Source organism: Eurosta solidaginis, chromosome 5 (assembly GCF_040869045.1).
Source record: "Eurosta solidaginis isolate ZX-2024a chromosome 5, ASM4086904v1, whole genome shotgun sequence".
NCBI lineage: Eukaryota > Metazoa > Arthropoda > Insecta > Diptera > Tephritidae > Eurosta > Eurosta solidaginis.
The window spans coordinates 67,166,749-67,191,832 of NC_090323.1; the positions used below are offsets into that span (position 1 = coordinate 67,166,749).

At 41.8% G+C, this 25,084-nt stretch overlaps 1 protein-coding gene across 1 annotated transcript; it reads right to left on the reverse strand.

The window, feature by feature from the left end:
- Nucleotides 1–940: 940 nt before the first annotated feature.
- Nucleotides 941–23,172, reverse strand: LOC137254085 (possible lysine-specific histone demethylase 1-like). The gene is made up of 5 exons (XM_067791789.1): nt 22,575–23,172; nt 21,691–22,521; nt 21,192–21,631; nt 8,254–8,792; nt 941–2,286 (listed from the first exon to the last, which is right to left on the reverse strand). Exons 1-5 carry the CDS (start codon nt 23,025–23,027, stop codon nt 1,685–1,687), a joined length of 2,865 nt encoding a protein of 954 aa, XP_067647890.1. The 5' UTR covers nt 23,028–23,172; the 3' UTR covers nt 941–1,684.
- Nucleotides 23,173–25,084: the final 1,912 nt, after the last annotated feature.

The following is a 25,084-nucleotide window of genomic DNA, read 5'->3' on the forward strand; positions in this document are numbered from 1 at the left end:
CATTGATTGCAATGGCCTTCGTTAAACCAAAACGATATGTTTTTATTATTATATTTAAGCCGACCGCGATGGTGTGGTGGTAGCGTGCTCCGCCGATCACACCGAGGGTTCTGGGTTCAGGTACTGGGCAAAGAAACAACAAACATTTAGAAACAAGTTTTTTTTTTTAAATAGAAAAAAGACTAGTCGATGTCTGATGACTAGTCGATAATTAAGTCAACATAATATTGTATTCCCCTTGCGTTTTGCTTTACTGCGCCTACAAGGGATTCAAGCCTTGTTAAGCGCGATACAAAGCTTTATACCATAGCTTCCCTAACCCCATTGTAAACTTCACTTACACACGGATGGATTCGCAACCCTTTCCAAAGGAATGCGCCTGATTTTAAGACTCCAGGATAGAAGATAGCGAAATATTGACTTTGTCATTGCATCTCGCTTATAATTTACATATCACATTTGCATTATGGCCACTTATATTTTTACATAAGCCATAATGAATTAATAATACGTAAATTTTATGAGAGACGCAATGACCTAGTCAATAAATGCAATCAAAGTCTTTACATTCCTGATTAAAAAAATAAATGAAAGGCGCGATAACCTCCGAGGAGATTTAAGGCCGATCTTCTCTTCCAATTTGCGTCGTGCTCCCTTTAATTTTTCCTACAACGGGTCCTACTTGTTTTATGCCGAACGGCATCTGCAAGGCAGATGAGTTTGTTTTGAGAGCTTTTCATGGCAGAAATACACTCGGAGTGCTTGCCAAACACTACCGAGGGGCGACCCCGATCAGAAAATATTTCTTCTAATTGAAAAAATTTGTTTCTAAAATTTTGATGTTGCTTTGCCAGGATTTTCGGTGTGGTAGACGGCACACGCTACCATCACACCACGGCGGCCTGATTACAGATAGAAATATTTGAACGCTACTTTTAGAAATTAGGAATAGTGAACATTTTATTGATTATAATTCATTGTTTGTCTACAGTCAATATTATAATAACATACATTTAAGACTAAGGAAATACATGGAACTCATAAATTCAGTTTTACAATGCGCCTTCAATACAAAACCTAATTTTAATATAAAAATATAGAATAAAATAAACATTTAAAAGCTGAAATTCACCACACACACACATATTGTTTGTTTTACGATATGGCCGTTATTCATGCTCGACTTACGCCAGTGATTAAAGATCAATATTTATTTATTAGCTAAGCTTTACATAGATTTTAGTAAACTCAGCTGAATTTGAATTGCGAACTGCAAGTAAATGGTGCACAATTCAGATATATGATATAAAGCATTTTAATGAAAGTTTTATTAAATAAAGTAACTACAATATCGCACACTTAGACCAAAATTGCGATCAACTCGAAAAAATCACAATGTTGAGTAAAAGACGAAATACTGATTGACTTCCCCATATGTCATGATGCAATTTTTAGCTTTCACCAGACCCTCTCTGGGTGAGTAGAGCATACAGATGAGTAGGTATTGAGTTGGGCAAGCCAGTAGTATGCATATCTGCCAAATTTCAGTATTTGGATTTTGATCTGCATTGTTCTAGGTTTGCGATATATGGAAAGACAAAAAATTATTCTGATGACAAAAACGCATGCATCTCACAGACATACACATACGGTCTCATTACTTCTTTTTTCTTTTAGTTGCTATTTATTCATTAGAATCGGCAGTGTTCGATTTTTCTTCTGAAGTCTTTGACGATGAATCTGTTGAATGAGCTATATCAACAATATCGACATTATCGCCTACAGATGCTGTATTAGCAGCTTCCACAACCGAGTAACCGATATCTGGCGGCGTACCCTCTGGGTAACCTAAATAATAATCAGCTATACGACCAGCCTCACGTAGACCACTCAAGAATGCACCGTGAACTGTGGCGGGATAATTGCGTATGGTATGTTCACCGGCAAAAAACAAACGTGGCAATTCATCTTGATCTTGATTGATATTAGTACTGCTTGAACTCGGCGGTATGACAGGTGAAGCAAGCAGATCATAATCACTACCGGAGGAACCAACAGATACAAAACTGTAGGAGCCACGAGCCCAGGGATCGGCACGCCAACGTGTAACAACTGTTTCCTTGGGCTGAGGAACGGCGCCATTGCCAAAAATACCTTTCAACACTGCAATGCAACGCCCAACAATAACATCGTCCGATACGTTCTCCATTATGGCGGCAGATTGTCCAGCTACAAGGGCGAGTAAGACGGGGGATTGCGAGATACTCCAGAAAAGAAAAAGTTCACCTGAAATTCGAGAAGTATATTACAATGCAATAACTTTCATATCAAAACAAAGTTATCTACATTAGGATGAAAATGAATATTATACCAAGATGTGTTTTAGTAAGAGATGATCAACAAAATATTCAAATCTGTTAAGCTTCGTTAGATCGCAAGAAAAATACTTTCGCTTCGTGTCAGCTATTATTTAACTAAATTAATGAAACCGAGCTCAATCGTTAACGTTGAAAAATCACTGTGTTTGTTGCTGTTGTAGCAGCCGAGCAGCATTAGGGGTTGTGTAGCAATTGTGTAGGTCAGGGAAACAGACTCTTAGTCCCTACCTCCCTTTGCACCGTTTGCCAGCACAGAATATATACGTTTGCTACATCCGCCCAATGCAGCTCCTGCCATGGACGGTGCCACTTTCCTAGTTGTTCTGGTCTCCGCGACGGCAACCCCCCGACGGGTTTCATTGCGCCATGTTGCCAGGCCGCATACCCAAATACACCGTACCCCAATGCCTACCAAAGGACGTCTAGTCGCAGGGCCTCAACAGCAATCTCGTTCTGGCCTTCCACAACCCAGGCGTAGTAACCCGTCACTTACTCCCAGAGTGACGACGTCTCCCCCTATGCACTTCAGAATTCTGCAGTTAAACTGTAATGGATTAACTGGGAAGATCACGGAGATAGTCGACTTCATGAAGCGGCACAACATCCGCATTGCTGTGATTCAAGAGACTAAACTCACAGCAAGACCTGCATTGCAGACCTGTTCTAGGTATTATGTCCACAGAAAAGATCGCGAGAGCGGAAATGGAGGCGGCCTCGCCTTTATCATACACCACACTGTGCAATATCATATATTTGATCCCGACATCGACCGCAGGGACAGTGTCTTAGAACGTCAAGGATTATCTGTCCACTCGGGCGATGCAAATCTAGAAATCATCAACATCTACATCCCTCCTGTCACCTGTTGCCCCAGTGGATACCGCCCTGATATTAGCGGCGTACTCACTGGAAACAATCGCATTATGTTAGGCGATTTCAATGCCCATCACGATCTATGGCATTCAAACTTGCGGGTGGACAGTAGGGGTGAGATGTTAGCGGATCAAATAGAAGAAACAACGCTCTGCACTATAAACGGAGACGCCCCCACTGTCACAGTTCGCCGGATATTTCAATCATGAGCGCAGAACTCGTAAACTCCCAACTGATGCCCGCCAAAGGGAGCGTGCTTTCCGCAAGGTCATTGAATGCGCCTCGGCTCGTTTCATTCCCGCCGGTAGAATTCCTGAAATTCGGCCCCACTGCCCGGCAGAGGCCGCAAGTTTAGCGAGAGAACGTGACCTTATAAGACAGCTCGATCCCGGCGACGCCCAAATAAGGGATATAAACCAACCCATCAGATTGCCTGTGGTTGAACACAAGCCTGCGAAATGGGAGGAGCATCTAAGTCGTTGTAACCTCTCTGCCGGTATAGGTAAGCTTTGGTCCACCGTAAAGTCCCTATCGAATCCGTCCAAGAACAACGACAAAATTTCCATCGCCTTTGGCAATAAAGTGCTGTCGGATGCGAAAAAATGCGCGAGCGCTTTTTGCCGACAATATATAATGCATTCTACGGTTGACAAAGTTAGACGGAGGGCCAACAGATACGCACATAAACATAAATTCAGCGCGTCCCCAATTACCATCACCGCCAAAGAGGTTGAGGATGCCATCGGTCAAGCTAAACAAGCTAAATCAGTGCGCCGAGACGGCATAGTCATGCCGATGCTTAAAAGCCTAGGAGAAGAGAGTTTCGAATATTTAGCACATGTCTTCAACCTGCCTCTGTCCACCTTTGTCATCCCCGAAAAATGGAAAATGGAAAATGGCCAAGGTGGTCCCGCTACTAAAGCCTGGGAAACCAGCTAACATAGGAGAGTCATATCGCCCGATATCTCTCCAATCGCCAGTAGCCAATACGCTTAAAGTCATTTTGCTCCCCTATTTCAAAGCAAATTTGCAACTAGCCTTCTAACTAACTTCATAGCACAACCACAGCGCTAAATGCCATTAGCACCCAGATAAATTGCGGCTTAAATCAAAACCCCACCATAGAACAGTACTCGTTGCGCTAGAGCTATCAAAAGCTTTTGATACGGTCAACCAAGGCACGTTACTGAAAGGCCTGGAAGGGTGTACCCTTCCCCCATGTCTTAAAAGGTGGACATCAAATTATCTGGATGGCCGGCCGGCAGGCATCGGTGCAATTTAGAAACGCAACATCAAAACCAAGAAGAATTAAACAAGGGGCACCACAGGGTGGTGTCCTATCCCCACTTTCGTTTAACTTCTACATATCATAGCTACCTTCGCCACCAGAAGGAGTTACTATCGTTTCCTACGCCGATGACTGCACAGTAATGGCCACAGGCCCAGGCCCACAGATCGATGAGCTTTGTAACAAAATAAACGGCTACCTCCCTGATCTCTCCAGTTTTTTCACCTCGCGAAACCTGACATTATCACCGACTAAATCATCGGCGACCTTATTTAAAACATGGACGTCCCAAATGTCGACAATTTGAACATCCACGTCAATGGCACTCCCCTACCGACTGTCTTACACCCCAAAATCTTGGGTGTGACGTTCGATCAGGATCTACATTTTGGTGAGCATGCAGCCGCAATTGTACCGAAAATCCAGGGCCGTAATAAAGTCCTCAAATCCCTTGCTGGCCGTACTTGGGGAAAAGATAAAGAAACGCTCATTACCACGTAGAAAGCAATTGGCCAGCCGATTGCATGCTACGCGTCTCCGATATGGTCGCCAAGCCTAAAGACTGCTCACTGGAAGAAGCTACAGACATGCCAAAATATTGCCCTCAGAACCGCCACGGGTTGTCCAGAACACCATCTACATAATGAGGCGAGAATACTCCATCAGGGAGAGAAATGATATGCTAACCAAACAGTTACCGTTGGATCTAGGGGGTAGGAGGGCGTTATGGCATAGAAGGTTTCATGTGGTCATACCAAATCGCTCTCGAGATGGTGGGACTAGTACATTTATGGTGCTTGTTACAGGAAAGTACCGGATCTGCATCCGGCAAACAACCATCAACATCGATAACACTCCCCAAGTCCTTCGGGGAGTGTCCTTATCGCTCCAACAACAACAACAGCAGCATTAATATGTATTTGTGTTTGCACACCATACAAACACATTGCTAGTGGAGAAAATGGAGGATTTGATTTTCGAGGTAATCATGTTATTTGAGAGGGAAATGTCCCTTTTGGTAGCTATGATATGCTGTTGGTCAAGCGCTTAATATCAACGCTTGAACTTCGTTAATGGTGAAAACGAAATGTTATTTAAATTTTAAAAATCAGAATCGTTTCAATAGCCCCTACTAAGGTATATTGGGTTCAGTGCTTCCGCAATACCGAGATTCGCTTACCGAAGCATCGGAACTGAAAAAGCTTTAGAAGTTTTAAAAAAGCCACTGAGTGATAAATTTACCGTAAACATTTGGCAGCTGCTGTTCGAATTCGGCATAAAATTATCGGCCTTTTTCTTGTTGTAGCAATAAAAACACTCCCCGAAGATGTGTCCTGTGGCGGGAACGGCCCTTATAGGGATTAGAGGTTTACGCCGGTCACTTAATCGGCGGCGGCGCCGTAGGCTCTATTATATACCGGCGGCGGCGTGGCCGGCGCGCCGACAAAGTGATCGACATAAACATCTGAATTGAATGGCTGGACTTCAGAGTATCACATTGTCCACAACTAATGAATATGGAAACATACTGCTGACGTAAATGGTATTTTTGATGATCTGGAACAATATCATTAACTTGCGGATATCATTAATCTGCGAGTCTTGTAAATTGAAAATTAAAAAAAATAATAATTGGAAAGGTTTTGTTTATACGTATTTAAGGAAGTCGACGTTTCGGCCATTTCGGAAAGATCCGCGTTTTTTGCCTCAAAATCTCGTGGATCGTTTAAACAATTTCGGGAGTAGCTCCTTTCGGATAGAGGGAGAAATACTTAAAATGGTCACACTTTTGTAGCGTAGTTTCATCTATGGAGATGTTCTGGGCTAACTCTAATACCCGTCGTCGCCACGATTTCTTTAAATCATTTGTGGCTACATGCTGGTCATGCACAAAGGCGACTTACGGTTGCTATCAATTATCTACTAATAGTCATGAGCCATGACTCTCGTGGCACAGTTTTAACGATTAGCATCAATGCTGGCTTATTGTTGATCGCGCCAAAGGGTGCCTTCAGTTTTTTCGGCTGTTTCTAAGAGCTACAATTCCCGACGTGCGAACAGTAGCAATCCCGCCCACCAGTCGCTACCACGCATCCTGGCCCTTATACCATATGCCAGCACAGAAGCTATAGGACTGCGACTTCGAACTCATACCTTCGTCGACGTCACTTTCCTAGAAGCTCTAGGTGTAGTTCCGAAGACTTTCTGACGGATGTTTTTGTCGCGCTATGCTTCCGAGTTACACCAAAAAAAACACCTTGAAACGTTAGGGAGTAACTCTTCGGTCAAGGATGCCGCCCTCGAAATCATAAGCAGTCTAAGGTGATATCATTACGTAACTCATGGGTGAAAATCGTATAATCCTTGGCGCATCTATATAATTTAAATTTTACAAGGACCGTGGATAAAGGTTTAAAAATTTAGACCAAAATTTGCAGAAGTTTGTGTTCGATACATTGACCTCAATAGTCTTCGTTTCCGGCCTTATGATATAAGAGCTCATTATGGATGACCGCCTTCAGTTTTCAGACAAGTTCGACTATCCCCTACGTTACGGTAGTAGAATACCAGGTAATTTGTTCGACTGTCTTGAGAAAGCTTTTGCTTCACCACTTTGAGAGTTCTCACCTGGTTTAAAAATATGCCTATGTATTCAGATTTAACAGGAGGCGTCACGTGTTGGTCATATTTAAACATGGCTGATAGGCTATATCCAATGTGATTGACTCCAAGGGACTAGTTGGGGATACGGCCGCCAACTTTAGGAAACGTCAAACCTGGATACTTGTGTGTTGAATGATGAAGTGTGAAAATCAAAATTAAGATTTCAGACGCCATTTTATAGTTAAGCAAATAAATTGATTTTTCAAACCCTTCTCATACGTGTTGAAGATATGTATATGTATGAGCTGAGAATCATTTCAAAGGAGAATTTAAACCACTGGAGCCTACTAAAGGATTTTGCATCACTGACTTCGCTTATTCTTTCGGCCAATCGGGATATAAAATTCGGCACCCTTTTCGGGTAACTTATTTAAATTCATTGTACTTTATTAATGTTTTGAAAAAATTATGCGAAGTGAGCATTTAAATTTATTATATAATTTTTTTTAAGTGTTTTGCTTTAATAATGTCGTGAATTCGGTGATGCGAAATCCCGGTTAAGCTGGTTTTAAAATCGCCTGTTTTCTCAAATAACTTTTGAACGGTTAGAAAGTGTTAAATTTCGCAATTCGATTTTTATAACTGGCAGTGATGCGCATCCCTTGATACCCCTTTTGACCCTATCGGACCAATTTTCGAGATGAGCAATAAATGGCCTAGACAGTCTTAAAAGAGTAGAAAATATGGTAACGCGCCGACATTCGGCGGCGGCGTGCGAAAAACGTCGCAAATCGGCGGTGGCGGCGGCGTATATCTCTAATAGGGATCCGATATGACAGGCATACTTACCGCGAGGATATTCTAAGCTTCTTAGTCCACTCAGGTCGCGTTTATTTTTGGAAAAATTTAAAAGCAGCAAATAAGAGTTAACAATTTCGTCCTCACGACTTTTAGCCTGACTTATTCTTCAATTTGCTACTTTTACATTTTTCTGAAAATGAACGCGACCACAGCGGTTTAAAGGCTTCGAATATTCCCTTGTTGTTATAATATAGTATGTACGATTGAGTGTAGTTGGGTATCAAAATGTAAAATGATTTTAAAATTTACCGCGACTTGCTGTTGTGCTGCCTACATGACCGAATAAATTTGTATTTGGATCCCAGAATATACGATCAAAGCAAAGTACCACCTTGTTTAGATTTCCAAAGCCCAAACGCTGTATAGCCGATTGCTTCCAATCAGGCAATGGTGGCTCAAACTTTACCGTATTCGATTGTTGTGATTGCACTTTAGTGGTTGCTATTTTTAGTACTCCAAGTGTTAAAGTACATAGCGCAATATCTGCTTTGTATGTTACAGAAGAGTTGTTGGTTTTCAAATTTTCAGTTACGATTTCCACTCCAGTGGGAAAGTATTTAATTGTTTTTACAGCAGTATTTACACGTATATCCAATCCTTCAGTTAGAGCGATAGGTACACAAGAATACCCATTACGTACAGTTGTATGATTGCCAATGAATTCGAAGTCATCATCTTGGTCCCAGTGTTTAAGTGATAGATTACTTAGAGGCGTGGCATTTGCGAATTCCAGATTTGCAAAGTGCCAGTCGAGAATTTGTCGATCCTTAGAGGAGAGGTAAACATCACTGAAAGAAGAAAAAATTATTAAGCAGACAAATAGGCTAATTGAATGTTAATGTTGACAGTGATTGGGTGGCAGTAAGGGGAAGATTTCATTGTGTTATTTAAACGACAGACACGAAGCGCACACTGCTTCAGTCGAGTAGGTCCCATTCACAACATGTACATTGGTGAAAGCGAGGACCCTATGAAACCGGAACATTTATGTTTGGCGCGGGCACTATTTCCAATTATTAAGATGATATGACTACTTTTAGTCTATCAATACGAGATTTTAGTCGTTGTTATTGTAGCAGTGCTTCGCCCCAACCAATAGGTCCGACCGATCACAAATTGTCATTAATATCCTCTAACGGGAGTCCAAGGAGACTTGCTGCTTCAACAGGAGTGGACCATAATGAGAGGGGTGTTAAAGGCGTTGGTTCCCCATTACAATTGAAGAGATGGTTGGTGTCATGTGGGGACACATTGCAAGCAGGGCATACAATTTGTATGTCGGGGTTGATTCTGGATAGGTAAGAGTTTAACCTGTTACAGTATCCAGTTTGAAGTTGAGCTAGAGTGACTCGCGTTTCCCTAGGGAGTGTGCGTTCCTTTTTTGCAAGTTTAGGGTATTGTTCCTTGAGTACAGGATTCACCAGGCAATTCCCGACATAGAGGTCTGACGCCTGTTTGTGGAGTTCACTAAGGAGGACCTGCTTGTGTTTTTTGGCTTCATATGGCTATGATCTCAGGTGCCGTATTTCCTCATAATGCTTACGGAGATGACTCCTTAAGCCCCTGGGCGATGTTGGCTCATCAATCAGATGTCTGTTGGGATGCCCAGGTTTCTGGGTATTCAACAGGAACTGTTTGGTCAGCATTTCATTTCTCTCTTCTTGGTTTAGACGCGAAAAAGTAAAAATTTTCAAGTGATTTTTTTTTTTCAAATTTGAATGCAGCTTGTTTTTAAAATGTCCACAGTATATAACGGTAATTATCACTTATAATTTTTGTTCTTCATTGAATAATCTGCTGTCAAACTGTGAGTTGTTGGTGACGCGCTAAATAGTGCAATTTACAGAAGTGAAATAACGCGTGGTTTAAAATCAAATAAAACTTCGTGGTGACACAAAAGCTAAAATATTTGTTGGTTATTTAAAATTTACACATAATTGTATTATTTTGCAAGTGTTCAAAAGTTTTTTGCTTGAGTATTTTCTACGGAATTATGAGTTTTTTAATGTGTATTATTTTTGTGCTGAAAATATATAAAACCGTGAAAAGAAAAGCCTGCCAAAAGTTTGAACCAGCTGAACCACAATAATTGTTGTATTTCTGCTATAATTCAATATTATTACATATGACTCAAATGATTCTTCATCCCCGTAGGTTCCCGTTTTGATGCAATGACTATAAAAAAGTGGGGTATGAGGTGTGGGTTGCAGAACATGGCCAAAAGCAAAAGGATAAAGCCGTTTTAGACCACGTGTGTACTGTTTTAGGGAGGGAGTAAATAGGGAAGAGGGATTGTATGATGACTGCTGCAGTAAAGTTCGAATTTTTTTTATCAAAGCTTCGTATGAGATGGATTCTAGTGAATTACACCAACCCCCCAAAACCCCAGCCCCCTTCTGTAATTTCATCCCCCCCTTCGCCTATTCTCACTGAAGGGGGGTCAGGCATACAAACATATACACTTGGTTGAAATATATTAATTTTTCAGTGAGTTATTAATTTTTCGCGTCTAAATCATGTAAAAATGTCACTGTGTATCGGGGACGCGTAGCATGTAATCGGCTGACCAATTGCTTTGTAAGTGGTAATGAGCGTTTCTTTATATTTTCCCCAAGTACTGTCAAATCTCTTGACGATTTCATTACGGCTCTGAATTTTCGGTACAATTGCGGCTGCATGCTCACCACAATGTAGATCCTGATCTAACATCACCCAAGATTTGGGATGTAAGACAGTCGGTAGAGTAGTGCCATTGACGTGGATGTTCAAAATGGTCGACATTTGGGACGTCCATGTGGTAAATAAGGTCGCCGATGATTTAGTCGGTGATAATGTCAGGTTTCGCGAGGTGAAAAAACTGGAGAGATCAGGGAGGTATCCGTTTATTTTGTTACAAAGCTCATCGATCTGTGCGCCTGGGCCTGTGGCCATTATTGTGCAGTCATCGGCGTAGGATACGATAGTAACTCCTTCTGGTGGCGAAGGTAGCTATGATATGTAGAAGTTAAACAAAAGTGGGGATAGGACACCACCCTGTGGTGCCCCTTGTTTAATTCTTCTTGGTTTTGATGTTGCGTTTCTAAATTGCACCGATACCTGCCGGCCACCCAGATAATATGCGGTCCACTTTTTAAGACATGGGGAAGGGTAGACCCTTCCAGGTCTTGCAGTAACGTGTCATGGTTGACTGTATCAAAAGCTTTTGATAGGTCTAGCGCAACGAGTACTGTTCTATGGTGGGGGTTTTGATTTAAACCGCAATTTATCTGGGTGCTAATGGCATTCAGCGCGGTGGTTGTGCTATGAAGTATTCTAAAGCCATGCTCATGACAGGCTAGTTGCAAATTTGCTTTGAAATAGGGGAGCAACATGGCTTCAAGCGTCTTGGCTACTGGCGATAGGAGATATATCGGGCGATATGACTCTCCTATGCAGGGCCGTAGAGAGAAAACTGGGCCCGGGACTAAACAATTTACGGCCCCCTATAAAAAATCCACTAATACATTTGAACATTTTGAATTAATGACGTCTCATTCATGAATCATTATTGATGGATTACATCAAAAAAAATTTTTTGCCACATCAACTAAATGATTTTTGGACTAAGAACTGAAAATCAAATTACCGCAGAATATTTACTATTAATACTTTTTTATTGTAATGTAAAAATAAAATTCTCCATTAACAACCACATATTGTTTCAAATAATCTTTTCTAGTTATTTGGTAAAATTTTAGTACATATCTGATAAATATAATTATGATTATAAATTTGAATTATTCAATGTAGAATGTTAGGATATCGATGAGTGGCTTTTCTTGCTTTTTTCGCTGCAAAATTTTTTATAATATCAAAATTTAACTGTCTTGCCAAAACGGATCCAACACAAAGCGTGGCAAGTCCTGACACTCGCTCTTGAGATGAACACTATCTATAAAAGTTTTTGATTCTTGCAAGGCCTCTGAAAGAACGTAGTGCAGAACAGTGACAGGTATAGTGCAAAAGATGCGTAAAGCAACACAAATTTTGGGGAAAATTGTATAAAGATTTTGAACATATATGGCATTTAGCAATTCCAATGGTGACCTTTTCAAAATTTGCTTCGTAAATGAGCTTCAAGTGAACTGTTTCGCATTCTAAGCTTTGAGAAACGTCCGACTTGTATTTTTCTGCAAATTTTGCTGCGCTCGCCCGAACCGTAGTTTCATTCAGGTCTTCAAATTGCCACAAAAAGGAAAACGTCTCGTTCAAATTTCTCATAGCTGAAAATCGGTCAGTAATGCCAGTGATTACCGAATCAAAGATCACCAAGAATGAATGGTTTTTAAAATCAGACCCTGGATAATCCGTAATCATCTCATTTCCATTATCTTCAAAACATCTTTTGGGTTTTCTCTTTCGAATGTTTCGAACTTTGGCGAGATGTTCAATTGAACATCAACTGTTTTGCATTCGGTTAAAATTGTTTCCCATTGGTTCAGTATTTTGAACCACATTGAGGAAAGCAAGATACATTCGAACTTGTACAATTTTTTTTTGAGGATGTCCGATCGTTGTGGACTGCTGAAAATAGTAAAACATTTTTGTACAACTCCGAAGAAAGTAATTTCAGCCGTACAACGTTCTGCAGCATCAACATCACATAAATTGAGACTGTTGTTTGCACAAGGCGAGTAATCAGCATTCGAGTTTTTGTCGGGAATGTGAATTGTGCTCGGTTATAAGCTCCTTTCATATTGGCGCCGTTCTCGTACCCTTGTGTACGACAATCTTTTAATGGGATCTCATGTTTACCTAGAGTATGGCAAATTAAATAAGCTCCAGTTTTTTGGTTACAATTAGAGCTTACGATTTCTCGAACTTTTTCGAAAAGAGATTTTTCGCGAGTCTGGTCTTCTCGCGAGATTCTCGAATCTCGAAGTACTCGTAAGGCTCGCGAGTTTCTCGACATTCAATTTAATCGATTCATTGGCTGTTTTGTATAGAGCTTACGATTTCTTCTTGAGCACAAGCGAAAATGGCCACAAAACCGTGTTCTCGATGTCTCGTTAAAAAAATAAAATATTCTAAACAAAATTATATGTATAATGAATGTTTTAAGTTAAGTGTTGTTGTTGTAGCAATTTTTCGCCCCAACTAATAGCTGCGACCGATCACAAATTGTCATCAATATCCTCTAACGGTAGTCCAAGGAATCTTGCTGTTTCGACAGGGGTGGGCCATAATGAAAGGGGTGTTAGAGGCGTTGGTTCCACGTTACAATTAAAGAGATGGTTGGTGTCATTTGGGGACACATTGCAAGCGGGCATACATTTTGTATGTCGGGGTTGATTCTGGATATGTAAGAGTTTAACCTGTTACACTATCCAGAACGAAGTTGAGCCAGAGTGACTCGCGTTTCCCTGGGGGGTATGCGTTCCTCTTCCGCAAGTTTTGGGTACTGTTCCCCGAGTACTGGATTCACCGGGCAATTCCCGGCATAAAGGTCCGACGCCTGTTTGTGGAGTTCACCAAGGACCTGCTTGTGTTTTTTTGCTTCATACGGCTGAGTTCTCAGGTGCCGTATTTCCCCAAAATGCTTACGGAGATGACTGCCTAAGTCCCCAGGCGGTGCTGGCTCATCAATCAGATGTCTGTTGGGATGCCCAGGTTTCTGGGTATTCAACAGGAACTGTTTGGTTAGCAACTCATTTCTCTCCCTGAGTATTCTCGCCTCATTATGTAGATGGTGTTCTGGGGACATAAGAAGACAGCCCGTGGCGGTTCTGAGCGCAGTATTTTGGCAGGCCTGTAGTTTCTTCCAGTGGGTAGTTTTTAGGCTTGGCGACCATATAGGGGACGCGTAGCACGCAAACGGCTGGCTAATTGCTTTGTATGTGCTAATGAGCGTTTCTTTGTCTTTTCCCCAAGTACTGCCAGCAAGGGATTTGAGGATTTTATTACGGCTTTGGATTTTCGGAACAATTACGGCTGCGTGCTCACCAAAATGTAGATCCTGATCAAACGTCACACCCAAGATTTTGGGGTGTAGGACAGTCGGTAGCGTAGTGCCATCGACGTGGATGTTCAAAGTGGTCGACATTTGGGACGTCGAAGTTGTAAATAGGGTCGCGGATGATTTAGTCGGTGGTAATGCCAGGTCTCGCGGGGCGAAAAAACTGGAGAGATCAAACAAAAGTGGGGATAGGACACCACCCTGAGGCATCCCTTCTTTAATTCTTCTTGGGTTTGATGTTTCGTTTCTGAATTGCGCCGATGACTGCCGGCCACCCAGGTAATTTGCGGTCCACCTTTTAAGACATGGGGGAAGGGTAGACCCTTCCAAGTCTTGCAGTAACGTGCCATGGTTGACCGTATCAAAAGCTTTTGATAGGTCTAGCGCTACGAGTACTGTTCTATGGTGGGGCTTCTGATTTAAACCACAATTTATCTGGGTGCTAATGGCATTCAGCGCGGTGGTGGTGCTATAGAGTTTTCTAAAGCCATGCTGATGACAGGCTATCTGCAAATTTGCTTTGAAGTGGCGAGCAAAATGGCTTAGAGTCTTGGCTACTGGCGATATAATAATATAATAATAATTTATTTATTTACGGTCTTTAAGACCTAGTTCAAGGTAAAAAAAAAAAAATATATATATATATATATATATAAATAAATTGTATACATTACATGCTTAATGACTTACAGTATAAAAATAATTTTGCTTTAAACTTATTAATATTTTCACAGTCTTTTATCGCATTTGGTAATTCATTGTACATTTTATAACCTATATATTCTAAAGTCTTCTTCGCGAACTCCGTTCTTACTCTAGGCAGTCTTATATTTCCGCTGCTTCTAGTTCCATAGTTATGTATTTCATGATTAAAATGTATTCTCCCGTTCAGATAATTCGGTGTTATTCCTAATTTCATATGATGTATAAATTTCAATGTGAAATAATATATCGACTGTTTTACACTGAGCCAGTTTAACATATTTAGCATTGTAGTTTTTGGTGTTCTAAGCGAACATTTTAAAATTAATCGCATTGCCTTGTTTTGTTGTATCTGCAGTTTTTTTATTTGTGTGTCATTTGCTAATAGCAGGATTGTTGGACAATAGATAAAGTGCGGTTCAATAATTGATCGATACACTAATAATTTGTGTCGTTGACTAATATATTTACAAGTTCTGTACATAAAACCAATTTTTTTTGCAATTTTGTTTTCTAAATAATTTATGTGTTCTCCAAATCTAAGGTTTTTGTCGATCCAGACTCCTAGGTATTTGATCTTGTCTACTTGCTGAATTTCAACATTTCTTATCTTCAGAGTAATATTGCTAAGGGTATTGGCACCCATAATGCTTTGATTTTTGCAAAATATCATACTTTTGGTTTTATCCACGTTCACTTTCAACTTTCTATGGCATAGCCATTTGTAAAGGGAGTCTAAGTCTTCTTGCATTTTCGATACCGCAAAGCCCTCACTTCTTTCACTAATGGTTATCAATGCATCATCCGCAAATAGTCGAATATTGCAATATTTCAAGCATTCTTTAATATCGTTAATATATATTGTAAACAATAGCGGTGCCAATACTGAACCTTGCGGTAGCCCAATATGTACATCAGCAACCGGTGAAACTGCACTTCCAATTATCGTCTTCTGTTTTCTATTACTCAAATAGCTTCTGAACCATTCCAAGGATTTTCCTCTTATCCCATTATTAAACATAACATTCAGCAGTTCCTCTCTATCCACAGTTTCAAAAGCACGTTTTAAGTCTAAAAAGACTGAGATCACAACTTTCTTATCAGTTATATCCTCTTTCCATTCCGCAATAACCATATTCAGTGCGGTTTCGCAAGAATGGCTTTTCCTAAACCCAGATTGTTCAGGTATAATAATTTGGTATTTATCTAGATATGCCACTAATTGATTTTTAACCACCGTTTCCATAATTTTTTCATCTGCGGGTAGCGTATTAATTGGGCGCAGTTCCTCTGGCCTTACTGTATTTTTGACTTTTTCCGCAGGTACTATAGTTGATACTTTCCAGCAATTTGGAACAATGCTACTGTTTATTGATTCATTTATTATATCTTTGTAGAAGTGAGCAATGTAAATCATGGCATCTTTAAATACCCCCTCCGACAAAAGCTTTTTTCCACCATATTTGTTTCTAAAAGATTTAGAAATGTTCATTATATCATCTAACTCTACGTCGGTGAATTGAAAAGTTTCAATTGCATTATTTACACTTGTTTCTGCCGCAATCGGAATTATTTCAATGCTATCATTAATTTCAGCTATGCTCTGTATAAAAAATGTATTTAGGGCATTGGCTATATCGTATTCCTTCTCGAGGCATTCACCGTTAATTACTATTTTGCTAACGACCTTTCTGTCATCGGTGAGCTCAGCAAGATGTTTTAAAGACTTCCACATCCGCTTCATGTCTCCTGCACTATCGAGCACTTTATCTTCCATATATTTCTTCTTTTTATACATAACAGTTTTTTTATATCTTTTTAGGAAAGATATCGGGCGATATGACTCTCCTATGTTAGCTGGTTTCCCTGGCTTTAGTAGCGGGACCACCTTGGCCATTTTCCATTTTTCGGTTATGACAAAGGTGGAAAGAGACAGGTTGAAGACATGTGCTAAATACTTGAAACCGTCTTTCACTGGGCTTTTAAGCATCGGCATGGCTATACCGTCTGGGCCCACTGCTTTGGATGATTTAGCATGACCGATGGCATCCTCAACATCTTTGGCGGTGATGGTAATTGGTGACGCGCTGAACTTATGTTTACGTGCGTTTCTGTTGGCCCTCCGTCTATTTTTGTCGACCGTAGAATGCATTATGTATTGTCGGCAGAAAGCGCTCGCGCATTTTTTCGCATCCGACAGCACTTTGTCGCCAAAGGCGATGGAAACTTTGTTATTGTGCCTAGACGGATTCGATAGGGACTTTACAGTGGACCAAAGTTTACCTACACCGGCAGAGAGGTTACAACCGCTTAGGTGCTCCTCCCATTTCGCCCGCTTGTGTTCATCCACAAGCAATCTAATGCGTTGGTTTATATCCCTTATTTGCGGGTCGCCGGGATCGAGCTGTCTTATACGGTCACGTTCTCTCGCTAAACTTGCGGCCTCCGCCGGGAAGTGGGGTCGAATTTCGGGAATACTACCGGAGTGAATGAAACGAGCCGAGGCCGATTCAATGACCTTGCGGAAAGCACGCTCCCCTTGGCGGGCATCAGTTGGGATAGGGAGGGCAGCAAAGCGGCTGTCTGTAAAGGATTTGTATTCGTCCCACTTTAATTTTTTAAAGTTAATGAAAGTGCGTTTTTCTGCTACGATGAAGTCGGCGGGACGGTCGAGCGAAATAAGTATAGGCAGGTGGTCGGATGCCAATGTTACCATCGGCTGCCAGTTGACGCAGTTTACGAGTTCTGCGCTCACGATTGAAATATCCGGCGAACTGTGACAGCTTCCTACCATACGTGTGGGGGCGTCTCCGTTTATAGTGCAGAACGTCGTTTCTTCTATTTGATCCGCTAACATCTCACCCCTACGGTCCACCCGCAAGTTTGAATGCCATAGATCGTGATGGGCATTGAAATCGCCTAAGATAATGCGATTGTTTCCAGTGAGTACGCTGCTGATATCAGGACGGTATCCACTGGGGCAACAGGTGACAGGGGGATGTAGATTTTGATGATTTCTAGATTTGCATCGCCTGACAGGACAGATAATCCTTGAGGTTCTAAGACACTGTCTCTGCGGTCGACGTCGGGATCAAATATATGATATTGCACAGTGTGGTGTATGATAAATGCGAGGCCGCCTCCATTTCCGCTCTCGCGATCTTTTCTGTGGACATTATACCCAGAACAAGTCTGCAATGCAGATCTTGCTGTGAGTTTAGTCTCTTGAATCGCAGCAATGCGGATGTTGTGCCACTTCATGAAGTCGACTATCTCCGTGATCTTCCCAGTTAATCCATTACAGTTTAACTGCAGAAATCTGAAGTGCATAGGGGGAGACGTCGTCACTCTGGGAGCAAGTGACGGGTGACTACGGCTGGGCTGTGGAAGGCCAGAACGCGATTGCTGTTGAGGCCCTGGGGCTGAGGCGCAGACTACGGGACGTGAAGAGCAAGGAGTTGCCCCAGCGGGTTAGGGGATCAGAATATACCCGCGGTAGGTATGCCTGTCGTAAGAGGCGACTAAAATACCAGATTCAAGGGGTTGTGTAACGTAACCCTTCAGGTTGCCAGCGCAATATGTAGCTTCTCCGAACCCAATTGTCAACCTCACCTATCCGCGGCGAATCCTGTTTCACTAACAGACGAGGCTCTGGCGACCACAAGCTCCTCATGGAACTTGGGGGTGGGGAGGGGGGAATGGCCTGAAGGTTTAATGTGGCCACATAAATCGTTCCCGAGATGGTCGGGCTAGCACCTTAATGGTGCTGTGGTACCGTAGCGTCCGGATCTTTATCCGGCAAAGGACCATCACATCGATAACACTCCCCAAAGCCTTGGGGAGCAACCTTATCGCTACAACAACAACAATAAGAGCAAGGATTCATAAAAGATTTATAAAAGTAACGTGGACGTCTGGTTTTGGGGTCTAGCCCAGAGCAACCTGTCCGATGCAACCATCCCTTACACGAGACACACTGACAAGAGTATGACCGTCCTAAAAAGATCTTTTTCCGGCAGATGCAGCAAAATCATTTCTCAGGACGGGGGTCAGGGGACGGACCCGGATTGGGTTCGATACCTTCCCGGAGCAAGAGAATATGGACCAGTCCCGTTGCAAGGAGCTGCTGGGAGGATGACAATTTGTGGGAGGGACGCAACAAATTAAATGGAGTTATTGCAAAGCAATCGAGTTCCCGATTTCTCGGGCCTCAAAAATCTCGCCAAAAACCGTTCTGGAATTGTAAAATTTGTTGCTTTCGAATTAAAATGGAGGTAGCGCAAAATGAACATAGTCTTGTTCAACGTGACTAGCATCAGGCGTAGCATCAACAATATTAGCAAAATACTTGGCTTTCTTGCGTTGATCTAATATAGTTTTTCTCACGTGTTTTGCAAAAATTTATAAACAGCGTTTTGAGCCAGCTGCCAAATGAAGTATTTATTCTTAAATTTTAAGGAAAAGGACTTTTCTGAATTTTTTCACACATCACGATAATAAAACGAAATGCAGATATTCGTTGCTTTTCAAATTCGGCTACCCCGGGCCCGGGGGAATCCCCCTATTCCCCTTCCACTCTCGTCGGGCCTGCTCCCATGTTAGCTAGTTTCCCAAGCTTTAGTAGCGCGGCCACGTTGGCCATTTTCCATTTTCGGGGATGACAAAGTGGACAGAGACTGGTTGAAGACATGCGCTAAATATTTGAAGCCATCGTTTTCTAGGCTTTTAAGCATCGGCATAGATGGTTTAGCTTGACCGATGGCATGCTAAACCTCTTTGGCGGTGATGGTAATTGGGGACGTGCTGAATTTATTTATGTTCGTGTCTGTTGGCCCTCCGTCTGGCTTTGTCAACCGTAGAAGGCATTATATATTGTCGGCAAAAAGCGTTCGGACATTTTTTCCCATCCGACAGAACTTTATCGCCAAAGGCGATGGTAATTTTGTCATTGTGCTTAGACGGATTCGACTTTACGGTGGACCAAAGCTTACCCACACCAGCAGAGAGGTTACAACGACTTAGATGCTCCTCCCATTTCGCCCGCTTGTGTTCATCCACAAGCAATCTGATGCGTTGATTTATATCCCTTATTTGGGGGTCGCCGGGATCGAGCTGTCTTATAAGGTCACGTTCTCTCGATAAATTTGCGGCCTCCACCGGAAAATGAGGCCGAATTTCGGGAATTCTTCCTGCGGGAATAAAGCGAGCCGAGGCTAATTCAATGACCTTGCGCAAAGCACGCTCCCCTTGGCGAGCATCAGTCGGGATAGGGAGGGCAGCAAAGCGGCTGTCTGTAAAGGATTTGCATTCATCCCACTTTCCTTTTTTACAGTTTATGAAAGTGCGTTTTTCGGTGACGATGAAGTCGGCGGTACGCTCGAGCGAAATAAGTATTGGCATGTGGTCGGATGCCAATGTTACCCTCGGCTGCTAGTTGACGCAGTTTACGAGTCCTGCGATGACGATTGATATATCTGGCGAACTGTGACAGCTTCCTACCGTACTAGTGAGGCATCTCCGTTTATTGTGCAGAACGTCGTTTCTTCTATTTGATCCGCCAACATCTCACCCCTGCTGTCTGCCTGCAAGTTTGAATGCCATAGGTCGTGGTGGGCATTGAAATCGCCTAAGATAATGCGCCAATGAGTAAGGTGCTGATATTAGGGCGGTATCCACTGGCGAGCAGGTCGCAGGAGGGATGTAGATGTTGATGATTTCTAGGTTTACATCGCCTGATCGGACAGATAAGCCGTGACGTTCTAGGACATTGTCCCTGCGGGCGATGTCGGGATCAAATATATGATATTGCACTGAGTGGTGTATGATAAACGCGAGACCGTCTCCTTTTCCACTCTCGCCATCTTTTCTGTGGACATTATACCCAGAACAGGTCTGAAGAGCAGATCTTGCTGTGAGCTTAGTCTCTTGAATCGCAGCAATGCGGATGTTGTGCCGCTTCATGAAATCGACTATCTCCGTGATCTTCCCAGTTAATCCATTACAGTTTAACTGCAGAATTCTGAAGTGCAGCGAGGGAGACGTCGTCACTCTAGGAGTAAGTGACGGGTGACGGGTGACGGGTGACTACGCCTGCGTTGTGAAAGGCTAGGATGCAGTTGCTGTTGTGGCATTCGGGTACCCGGTAGTAGAAGTACATTATGTTTAGATTTATTATATTGAAATGATGGGATGTCATCACTAAAACATTAACATTTGGAACTAAATGATGCATCAGCAAAATCTATGCAGGTTTTGTTAGTGAACATTATTTTGCCCGAAACCACTTCATTCTTTTACCTTCATATTTTTTGGCATTCCCCGAATGTGAGCACAAGTGGAACGAGGGTTCCATTCCGGCACAAAGGGGAAATAAGCAAAGAGTTGTATTAAATGCGACAAGTACATATATGACAAAAATGTATGGCAAATATGGTGCGCACTAAAATTTGTGATAAATTTGCATTGAAAAAATTAAAAATAACCAACATACCTGGGAGGATTACTTTCTATTTCTTTTAGCTTCGAGAGCAGAGTCTCTTCTTCCTTGATAAGCTCATCGTATTCCTTGCAAGCCTTTGTCCACTCAAAATTTGTAGAACGTATTTGAAACTCATGCTCTATCCACGTTGCATCACCATCGCCACCACGTTGAGGGCGTGATTTAACAAGCTTTGCATGCATCTCTTTGCAATTTTGTATTTTTGTCAGCAATTCTGATATATGCGTCTGATTTGCGATAACAGCACGTTGAGCCTCTGCTAGCAGTGTCAAGTGTTGAGCTTGTTTCTCTTTTACAGCCTTTTCTTGTAATTTAATAATCCATTCCAGAGCACGACCAAGTGAAATGGGATCATCATTTGCGTAATTGAAGTCGAGTTGATGCGAAAGATAGCTTGCTGACTCGAGTAAACGATTGAATTCGCGTTCAACCTAAAATATAAATAATGTTATTTGATTTGATGATGAAGTAATGCAATAAGTATACTCACCATATCATCTTTGTGTTTGGGCACTGGTTTACCACAAGCACCATACAGCGGGCAGGCTTGCCTAATGGGCACCATCTCCATGCCAATTTGTTTGCTCAATATTGTCATGGGGTTACCCCAAACTCCAGTCACCACCATCGCGCCCAAATCGGCGATGTAATTGTTTTTGCGAAAAGTGGCGATACGTCCACCAACACGATCTCGCGCCTCAAGCACTATTACATCCATTCCGAATTGCTGCAGCTGTTGGGCAGCTGCTAATCCTGAAATGCCTGCACCAATTACTATCACTTTACCCAATTTCTTTGCTGGAATAGCACGTAGACGTTTAAAAATGCCAAAATTTATGAAGCCGTGTCGTTCTAGAAATGAATGTATGCGTTTCACCAAATTCGGATCGCTATCGAAAGGTGGCTCCATGTCTTTTATTGCATTTTCTATAATTAATTGCTGTTTTGGATTTTCGATCCACATTTGTAATAAACGATTGCGTATGTTAAGAAAAACACGTTGTGCAACCAAACCAGTCTTTGTGATATCAGGAAAACAGGCACCCTCATTCGTGGTCATTTTATCAAAAGGTAAACGTGATTGGAATGCAGCACCTTCTAGGCCAGTCAATATCTCTTTATATGCTTCTGCTGCCGCAGCTGCAGCTTCACGTGGATCAGTAATGTCTTTTGGAAATGGGCTACGTGTCGTTTCGGATGTGCGTTTTTTGCCGATTTCAGACCGTCGTTCACCACCACCTGCAGCTGATGAACTCGAAGGTGTGCTAGGCTTATCGCCAGAATCTGTATTGCCACTTGTCGGCTTGTTATAGTAATCAACCTGAAAATAGAAAATGGTCAGCTGTGTTGCACCATCCACCTAAAGTGCATTACCTTCGGTCTATTACGCCTGCTAGTTCTTCGTTCATCACCACCAGTTCCACCTTGTGCATCATTTGAATCATCGTCAAACTTTAATTTACTTGGTGTTCCACTGCCGCCAGCAGCATTGGTAGGCGGTTTACGCTTTGGTGACATTTCCTCCACGTCCGAATCATCGCTTATCAATGTTACACATTCAATTGCTTCCACATTAGTGGCCGAGCTGCTGCTACTCGTCGTCGTTGTTGTTATGCTGCTTTTTGTATTGTTATTGCCACTAAAATTATTATTGGTCTTTAAAAGCGAATGTTGATTTGGTGGGAAAACACTACCGGTACCGGCAGCACTGATAGCACCACCGCCGACAGCGGCAGTCGCGGTCACTGCTAGGCTTGTCGGCGCACCTCCTACGGCTTGCGTTGACACTGTAGACATGCCGGTAACCGTTAGGTTTATTTTTTCCATTTAAAACTTTGATATTATCAGGACCTCTCACTATTTTTATATCTTTTATGCATACTTTTTAGACATTTACACTAATTAAAATTAATTTTTTGTAAGACTTTTCGTTAAAATAGCAAGAGAAAAGTTTTGTTTACGTCTTCACCACCGTCGCACACAGTTGCAAGTAATAGTATCTAAATCAGAATTCAACTTTTAGAAAAACTACAGTTTTAGTTGAGGTATGACTATGATATAGACTATGGCGTCATCTGCTGATTAAAAAAAAGTCAGATTCAGCTACCAACCTCTAGATGGCGCTGATATTAGTCATAACTTCTAAGCTCCGCCACACAAGCTATGGAAACCCTGTAGGAAAAAGTTTTGCTCGTTTTTTGTAATTAATCGTATTTAAATCTTCCAATATGATTAAAAATAAATATGAATAAGCGAAAATTAATAAAAGAGCAAAGACTCTTTAAATATAAGATGGTGCATTTTAGAGTGCTGTCAGCCTCAACATAGTTGATTTTTTTGAGGCTGTATAACTCTGTAATTTATTTTGCCTTTGTAAAAATGATCTATTCGAAAATAAGCTGGCTGAAAAATATTGGCATAACAGCTAAAGTTAAATCAACAATTCAAAATCTCAGACAAGCGACTTGTAAAATAAGCTAATTTGTCTATTTTTTTCTTATTTTCTCGATATAGGGTGTGTTCGAGCTGCAGCAGTGTTACTTTTTATGACAGAGCATAACTTTAGCAATACTACTGTTATTATTTGGCTGCTCAAACACACCCATATTAATTGTGCATTAAATCTAAAATATAAAACTCAAAAATGACTCCGGTTGTTATATCCGCAGCATTTATTTGTTTCAAAGTCACAGCCAATAATAGCCAAAGCCATAATAATTTACATGGGGCATCAATGCTTTACCTGTTTCAAAGGCTGAAACACCAGCGCTACCGTCATCAGCTCAGTGTCATCATTGCCCGTGGCGCCAATGACACACAAAACTCGTTTCACTCAATAGCGCAACTAAAATGTACCGCGCACTCACTACTCAGCAGCATCATAAGGGCCGTTCCATTGGTTTATCGAGCTCTGGTTCTGGCTCAAATCTCATTCGAACGATCTGGATCAACTTTATGAGAGCTGGCAGTGCTAATATAAAACATCTGTTTTTTTGAAAATAAGAAGAAACGTACACAAAATTTTAAGATACTGATAGAATTATTAACATTTAAATAGTTTCGCACGTAAGCAAACTATTTATTTTCCTTACGTCATCTTCAAGTTGTTTACTCTTTCAGTGTTTTTGCTTTTAAATATGGCGAAATCTTTAATGTATACACAAATGTAAACGTATTTAGTTCAGTGCTACAATGGCTCAACTATATGGTTGACTCATCCCACCAGCTGATTTTATTTTTTTCATTTCACTGGAGTAGGGATTGTCAGAAGGAGATGGCAAACTTAAAATGAAACCAACGAATTTACAACAAATGCTGCTAAGTTTTATGTTTTCATTCCATTCCATTCGTCTAACACCAGCACGCTGATTTTGGCAAAGGTATGTTGTTGCTGTAGAGATGAGCCAATCATATAGTTGAGCCATGAGTGCTACCAACTCAAAAGTGGTTAGCTGTCAAAAAATCTACTACAGAAAACGAAACGAAAAGAACTGCTGCCCCAGCGGGTTAGGGGATCAGAATATACCCGCGGTAGGTATGCCTGTCGTAAGAGGCGACTAAAATACCAGATTCAAGGGGTTGTGTAACGCAACCCTTCAGGTTGCCAGCGCAATATATAGCTTCTCCGAACCCAATTGCCAACCTCACCTACCCGCTGCGAATCCTGTTTCACTAACAGATGAGGCTCTGGCGACCACAAGCTCTTCATGGAACTTGGGGGTGAGGAGGGGGAATGGCCTGAAGGTTTAATGTGGCCACATAAATCGTCCCCGAGATGGTCGGGTTAGCAACTTAATGGTGCTGTGGTACCGGAGCGTACCGGATCTTTATCCGGCACATCGATAACACTCCCCAAAGCTTTCGGGGAGCAACCTTATCGCTAC